The sequence below is a fragment of the Propithecus coquereli genome, unplaced genomic scaffold (genome assembly GCF_000956105.1).
Source record: "Propithecus coquereli isolate 6110/MARCELLA unplaced genomic scaffold, Pcoq_1.0 Scaffold28, whole genome shotgun sequence".
Lineage (NCBI taxonomy): Eukaryota > Metazoa > Chordata > Mammalia > Primates > Indriidae > Propithecus > Propithecus coquereli.
Genome location: NW_012148396.1, coordinates 9,816,232 through 9,824,083, shown reverse-complemented (window position 1 = coordinate 9,824,083; position 7,852 = coordinate 9,816,232). Strand labels below are relative to the sequence as shown.

The 7,852-nt window shown below is 52.2% G+C and overlaps 1 protein-coding gene and 1 pseudogene across 2 annotated transcripts in view; one reads left to right on the top strand and one right to left on the bottom strand.

The window, feature by feature from the left end:
- The window catches only part of DENND3 (DENN/MADD domain containing 3), a 62,748-nt gene that overhangs the window by 51,065 nt on the left and 3,831 nt on the right, over window positions 1-7,852 (bottom strand). For both annotated transcript variants that reach the window (XM_012648157.1, XM_012648156.1), the window contains exons 2-3: window positions 2,974-3,253; window positions 1,891-2,006 (exon numbers count right to left, since the gene is read on the bottom strand). In XM_012648157.1, coding sequence (XP_012503611.1) covers window positions 1,891-2,006; window positions 2,974-3,253 — 396 coding nt within the window. The remainder of the gene's footprint in view (window positions 1-1,890; window positions 2,007-2,973; window positions 3,254-7,852) is intronic.
- LOC105813296 lies at window positions 6,532-7,545 on the top strand (annotated as a pseudogene).

Here is a 7,852-nt window from a genome sequence, read left to right as displayed (position 1 = left end):
TAGTTGTCCAATTAATTTCTTTCTAATTTTAGTAGAGACGGGGTCTCGCTCTTGCTCAGGCTGGTTTCGAACTTCTGAGCTCAAACAATCCGCCCACCTCGGCCTCCCAGAGTGCTAGGATTACAGGCGTGAGCCACCGCGCCCGGCCTGGAGATGATATTAATAGTTCCCAACCTCATTCGTTGTGGTAAGGACTAAATGAATGACTACACACAAAGCATGTAGGGTCCCTCCTGGTGCTGAGCTGCTCATACAGTGGCTGCTGCTGTCGCCCAGCAGTCTGGAAGGTGCTGGAGCTACCCAGACAGAGATGTAGATGAGATGTAGTTGAGATATAATTCCCATCCTCAAACCACAGGGCGCAGTGGAAAGGCAGAGCAGAATGCGGAAGAGGGCCCGTGTTAGAACGACAGGTATAGCAGTCGTTTGGATACGTGGTAAAGAAGGGGAAGTGAGCAACTTGGGGTTCGGGGAACACCCTGAAACTACACAGTCCCTGGGAGGACAGGAAGGGGCCACGCACGCCCTGACGGGCAGGCGTAGTGGGAACACTGACATCTGGTGTATATAATGCAAACCAGTGGGGCTGTTACTTTTTTAAACATGTATTTAATGATAATAAAAGTAATTTGTGAATTTCTCCTTATAATTGTTATTTCATGAACTCTCGAAGTGCTTTTCTGAATGATCCAACATTTGTGGGTCCTTCCTCGTCTGGAACACTGGCTGGGTGGGAGGCAGGATCTCCACCTGCCTTGCACCTGTCCCCCATAACCTATCCCAGGAAGGCAGGCTGGGCAATGCGGGCCCTACACCTCCCGGTCCGCCACGTCACAGAGGCGGACAGTAACCCTCTGCACACGCGCTTGAGATCTGACCTCCTGGGCCCTTCGCGGCACCCTGTGGAAGATGGTCTATTCCAGAGATGGCAGACTGTGCACTCGGAGTGGTAAGCAGTAAGTTTCACTCTTGCATGTTCATTAAGGACACGTGGGCCTGTCTGTGCCACCCCACCAGCATATAGGGACAGAATCCACCTAATTCCATCTTATGCCTCCGAACACCTAGATAAAGTAACACACGTAAGCACACTTCTACCAGAACAGAAGAAAATCGCCCCAGTCTCTGCGGGCTTCCGGGGCAGCCACTGGTCCCTGCTGCATGGAACTCATGGGCTTCCTCTGACAAAGCACCAGGACACCTAAACTAAGGCTCGTGGTCCACTTTTGCTCCTGGAAACCTCTGGAAGTATGAGGCTGATCACGCTGCACCTTCAGACACATCATTTCCCCTACAAGCTCCTCAAAGGCCAGCTGAGTCAGACACAGCAGCCTTGTCCGCACAATGCTGCCAAAATGTGTGATGAACAAAACACGCTCACAAAACCTAAACCCAAGTACCTTGCACAAAAGACAAAAGGCAGAAACAACCCACATGTCCATCAACAGATAAATGAATAAATAAAATGTGGTCCATCCACACGTGGAATATCATTCAGCCATAAAAAGAACGAAGCACTGACACGTGCCACAGTGTGGATGAGGCACAAACATCACGCCAACTGACAGAAGCCAGACACAAAAGGTCACACACTGTATGTTGCCACTTACAGGAAATAGCCAGGACAGACACGCTACAGAGACAGAAAGCAGATCAGTGGCTGCCAGGGCCAGGGAGGGGGAGTGGGGAGTGAAGGCTTCACGGGTATGGGGCTTAGGGGGATGATGGAACGTTTTGGAACCATTGGTGCTGGTTGGACAACACTGTCAATGTGCTTGATGTCACTGAATTGTACACTTTAACATGGTTAAAATGGTGACTGTTATGTGTATTTCACCACAATAAAAGAAAAGTCTAAACCCGATTTCAGAAGTAGTAGGAACCACCTACGTGCAGGGGTCGGTAGAACTGGGCAACCACGCCATAGGTTCTGTTCCCACAGACGTCGGTCAGCACCAGGAAGTGGACCTGATCCTCCTTTGGTTCTGAGGCCACGCACACGCCCCCTGCAGGCAGAATGAAAAGAAAGGAGACACTCTGGCCACGTGGCATCCACTCTAAGGCCTGCACTTTCCACGAACGAATTATTTCACACCCATCTCCGATTATCACCAGCAGCACCTTGACTTCAAGATGTGTTCACTCTTCTGATCACGCTTCCGGCCAGGTCTACCTGCCTCAGTCCCTCCCCAGGGTGGCAATTTCTTTACAATCCCTCTTTGCGCTAAGGAATTTAGCAAATGAACATGTGGACAGCACGGACACTCAGAGCCGTAGATGAACCTTCAGGGCGCTCCTGGTGGCCAGTGGTGATGCTTGCCTCTCCCCACCATGCCCGGATTATAATCCCTGCGGCCAGGAAATGGCATCGCCTTCTCGATGGGAACTGCCAGGCAGGGACGTAGGCCAAGTCCTCAGTCACGACTACATCATCCATTTTAACATCTCTTCAGACCAGTGAAAACACGGAGCCTGGAAATGCAAGCTCACCTGTTAACTGGAACTGGCTGAGCTTGGGGACCCAACGCAAGCCTGTGCTTCCCACCCAGTGAAACAGAAAACCGGGAGGTGGAAGTCCGGAGGCTCAGGCACACCACGGGGCAGGACCGCTGCAGACTCACCAGACGTATTTTTAACCCAGCCACTGGAAGACGTCATTTTAACTCACAGTGGAGGAGCCTTTGAAAGTACCACAAACAAACGGCACGGAGCTACCTGCCAATCCACACTGCCTCTCTTCCAGGACTCAGTTTTTAAAAAGACAGGAATTACAGTAAATGATTTAAGCTTACTTTTAGTTTTAAAATTCCCAAGATTAAGAAAACTAAATCCCCCGATCCAACACTAGAGGCAGTGAGGGGTCCTGGCTCAGCTGCCCTTCCACTTTACTTTGCATGTGGAGTTCTGTAAACAGACCACCGCGGTGGCCAGCAGCACCAGGCCACCCCCGTTCTGCCCGCCACGTGGACGTACCTGGGAAGCACAGCTGGGGCAGGGCGAGGAGGTCCACGCCACCCGGGATGCTGATGTCCTCAGAGTCCAGCACTCTGGGGTCCCCCAAGAGACCCTTCCCGGGCTCCGGTTTGGGCTTCTCCCTCTTCTTCCTGAAGGAGCGCTTCCTGGCTTTGCCCAGAGCGGTGCAGCTCGCACCGGCCACCTGACTGTCCTCTGTGCTGACAAAAGGAGGCACAAAAACAGACAGAACCTCTGGATCAAGAGAAGAAAGATCGTTGACTCCCTTTTTCTGGGCAGCCTAAAAATGACAAAAATAAGAGTTACTGCAATAGCGTCAGCTCTTGTTTCATGGTGTCCTTTCTATCTAAGTTCTGAGATGCGTTTTCTGTTTCTCCTCCACACCCACAAAACAAGTTGTTTTGAATTGTCGTTTAAAGGTGTCTGTGTGAGTGGCTTTTCCCACCCGAGGCTCATGACCGTAGGGACAATGAGTTCTTCTAGGAATTTCCCAGGCCCTGCATTCAGGCAAGTCACGTGACCTCTCAGAGCCGGTTCTTCAGCTACAAACTTCGAGAGCAGCACCTTGCTTCCTCCACGTGATGCGCAGATCTGAGTTCAAGTCCTGGCTCTGTCCCAACCACCGGGAGCTTCCTGGTCCCTCCAAGCTTCCCTTGCAAAGAGCAAGCGCAGGGAATTAGGGAGACAGCTGGATCAAGTACTCAGCCCAGGGCAGCTGCCAGGAAGCCCCACGACACCACTGGGCCCTCTCCAGGGAGGTTGGGTGGCAGATGCAGCGAGGGGCCCTGTACACCATCAAACCTGACACACACGTTTGCCAACGCCATGTCCTCCATGCCAGCTGGGCCAGCACTCGCACAGTGTGAATGGGCACCGGTGGACACAGAGAGGAGACTCTTCCAAACTTCAACTTGGTACAAGATTTTGTTTTACCTTTTATCTTTCCATTCCTCCCTCAAATAATATAAAGAAAATGAGCTGTACCTTCTCTCTCTCTTCCATCTAACTACAATGCTTAATACAGTTCTTGCCACAGTCAGGACTAAACAAATATTGCTGCCAGGTTGACATCAGAGTGAGCAGGGAGCGGCCCAGGGCGAAGCCAGCAGCTGAAACAGCAAAGTCTGAAGCTGGGGTCTCTGGGCGCACAGACATGGAAACACAGGAGGCGGCAGTGGGTGGAGGCGGCAGTGGGTGGGGGTGGCAGTCAGGGCTTCCAGGGACCTCAGGAAGTGCATCAGGTAGGACAGCACTGTCACCAGGAGAAGTGGGGCCTTGGCCGACAGAAAAGGAAGAGCCAACGCTCAGCATTTCAGTAAGAGTCGGCAGTGTCCAAAGGGGAGCGCTAGCACGTGAAGGCATTCACACGACAGCATTTTCAGTGTAAATGCCTCTAACTCTCTCTGGGTAATGGTTTGTGTGCTACGCCGTTCAAAGTTGGTCGGCAATGTCCTCATATTTGGGGATTTAATACCAGGAGGAACCAGGATCAAACGTGGGAAATCTACATCATTTTACAATTTAAAAAGCTTTCATGTGCCATGCAGGAAAGGAATCCATTTCTTCAGTCATATGAAAACTTTTCTAAAACTCTCCTATCAGAATCCGACAGTTCTGACCTAGTAACTCTGAAAATACGCAGTCTGTTTCTTCTTCCCATAAAAACTCATGTCCATACAGACTCAGGGGTGCGTCGCCACACTGTGAAACAACCTCAGGACAAGGTGGTCACAGGTGAAATGACAACATGCAGGACAGGTGATCAGCCCCTCCTGAAACCTCCTGATGCCCTGTGCTCCGGGCTCTCCCTCTGTCCGGCTGCCCCCACACCCCACGGGCCTTCTCCTCAGTCCTGCGTACAGGCTGTGACCCCAGGCCCGAGCCCTCGGTCCCATCTTCCTGGGCAAGCTCGGCATCACCTGGTTCCATCCGCAGCTCTGAGCAGACAGCCCCTGGAGCCCCACTGCCAGCTCAGACCTCTGTCCAGCCCCAGACTCTCCCCGATGCCTGGCAGCGCACTCACTGCAGCTCCCTTAAAACTTACAATTTCAAAAATTAAGCTCCTGCTAGTTTCCAAAAAAATCTGATCTTCCACTTGCATCCTCCTCTGCGATGACGATGGCGCAGCTTGGGTCTTTGGAGCTGGGACTCCAGCCCCGTAGGCCCTGCCTCCCTCACTCCACACCTCAGGGCCCTGGCCTTGGAGAGGCCTCTAAAATCAGTTCGCTGCTGTCCCGTCTCTGCATCATATTTGTAAACCAAGCACCCACACAACTCATGGCTCAGAGGAGGTATAGATTAACCAGGAGCAAAGCCTAAGAGGCTTCTGCTGGGCCAAGAAGGAAGACGCCTCCTCCCACCCAGCCCAGGGCTCCCCACTGACATGTGCACTCTCCCAAAGACGGGTGTCCCTGTGTGACAGCAGGCCAGGTACTTTCTGGGCCCACCTCAGCCCCTCGAGGTCCCTCCACCACACTGAAAACTGCATGTTTGTGTCTCCACATCATCATTGCCATGTCTTCCCATGTGTGTTTCATCCATGTGCATGTGTCACAGGACAGTGTGTCCTGAGCGTCAGGCCAGCTCACTCCCTAAGCCAGGGTGCCCCCAAAGCCAGGCACGACTAACCCCCCACCCTGGGTTCTCAGGACACGCAGCACTTCTGCAATGATCTTGCTCTTCACTGGGCCTGACTTGCCCAGCCCCTTCCCACTGCACCTGCCCGCCTGCAGACCCTCTGCCCTCAACTCACTAAGGAGGGCTGTTTCCATCCCGCGACCAGGACCACAGGCTCTCCCAGACCTGCTTGGTGCATCACCTCCTGGTGGGGCTCTTTCCGGGCCCACCTCCCTGCTCATCACCCATCGCCTCCTAGAGCATCTCCACCCTGCCCAGTGGTACTACAGCACCTTCCAAGCTGTAGGGGTACAGTGAAGGTGAGATTGTATTCTATTCCTCTTGGTGCCCACATTTAGCAGAAGAGATGACTCTATTTTTTGTGTGGGGCGAAGGGAACAGGGTCTCACTCTGTTGCCCAGGTACGATCATAGCTCACTGCAACCCCAAACTCCTGGCCACAAGTGATCCTCCCGCCTCAGCCTCCCCAGGAGCTGGGACTACAGGTGTGTACTACCATGCCCAACTGAGAAGATGTCTCTTAGGTGATGCTGTTCCTCCATTCACATTCCTGGCACCTGGTGATCTCGCAGAGGCCCCCTCAGTCTGGAGTGAACACTGGTGATCACACTAGAACCAACAAACTAGCTGTCATTCCTCTATTTTCCTTTAGTCGCCTAAAATGATGTGCCCCAAACCCAACCTGCTTAGCATTTCCCAGTTCATTATATCTCCGTTTTTCTCAAAATGGACATCCCTGTTGTCCTTTCTGAATGGATAAGCAATATAGTCTCATTCTTAAAAATAACAACAATACAGCCATCAGTAGCGGGAGCGGAAAGCGGACCCCAGAGAGCCCTGTGAAGCCCCACCACCGCCGCCGCCGGCCTAGTTACCATCACACATCGGGAGGAGCCGCAGCTGCTGCAGCCGGCCCCAGTCACCATCACCGTAACCATGAGCAGCGAGGCCAAGGCCCAGCAGCCACCCGCCGCCCCCGCCCTCAGCGCTGCCGACTCCAAGCCCGGCACCACGGGCAGCCGCGCAGGGAGCGGTGGCCAGGGCGGCCTCACATCAGCGGCGCCTGCCGGCAAGGACAAGAAGATCATCACAACGAAGGTTTTGGGGACAGTAAAATGGTTCAATGTAAGAAACGGATATGGTTTCATCAACAGGAATGACACCAAGGAAGATGTATTCGTACACCAGATTGCCATAAAGAATAACCCCAGGAAGTGCCTTCGCAGTGCAGGAGATGGAGAGACTGTGGGGTTTGATGTTGTTGAAGGAGAAAAGGGTGCGGAGGCAGCAAATGGTACAGGCCCTGGTGGAATTCCAGTTCAAGGCAGTAAATATGCAGCAGACCGTAACCATTATAGATGCCATCCACGTCGCAGGGGTCCTCCACGCGATCACCAGCAGAATCATCAGAACAGTGAGAGTGGGGAAGAGAATGAGGGATCGGAGCGTGCTCCTGAAGGCCAGGCCCAACAACGCCAGCCCTACCGCAGGCGAAGGTTCCCGCCTTACTACATGCAGAGACCCCATGGGCGTCGACCACAGTATTCCAACCCTCCTGTGCAGGGAGAAGTGACGGAGGGTGCTGACAGCCACGGTGCAGGAGAACAAGGTAGACCACCAGTAAGACAGAATATGTACCGGGGTTACAGACCACGATTCCGCAGGGGCCCTCCTCGCCAAAGACAGCCCAGAAAGGACGGCAATGAAGAGGATAAAGAGAATCGAGGAGATGAGACCCAAGGTCAGCAGCCGCCTCAACGTCAGTACCGCCGCAACTTCAATTACCAACACAGATGCCCAGAAAACCCTAAACCACAAGATGGCAAAGAGACAAAAGCAGACAATTCACCAGCTGAGAATTCTTCCACTCCCGAGGCTGAGCAGGGCGTGGCTGAGCATATGCCGGCTGACCATCTCTACCATCGTCCGGTTTAGTCATCCAACAAGAAGAAATGAACGTGAAATTCCAGCAATAAGAAATGAATGAAAAATTGGAGCTGATGACCTTAAGTGCTTGCTTTTTGCCCGTTGACCAGATAACTAGAACTATCTGCATTATCTATGAAGCATGCGGTTTTTATTATTTTTACCTAAAGACATCTTTTTTGGTAATAACAAACGTGTTTTTTAAAAAGCCTGTTTTTTCGCAATACGCCTTTAAAGGTTTTTAAATTGTTTCATATCTGGTCAAGTTGAGATTTTTAAGAACTTCATTTTTAATTTGTAATAAAAGTTTACAACT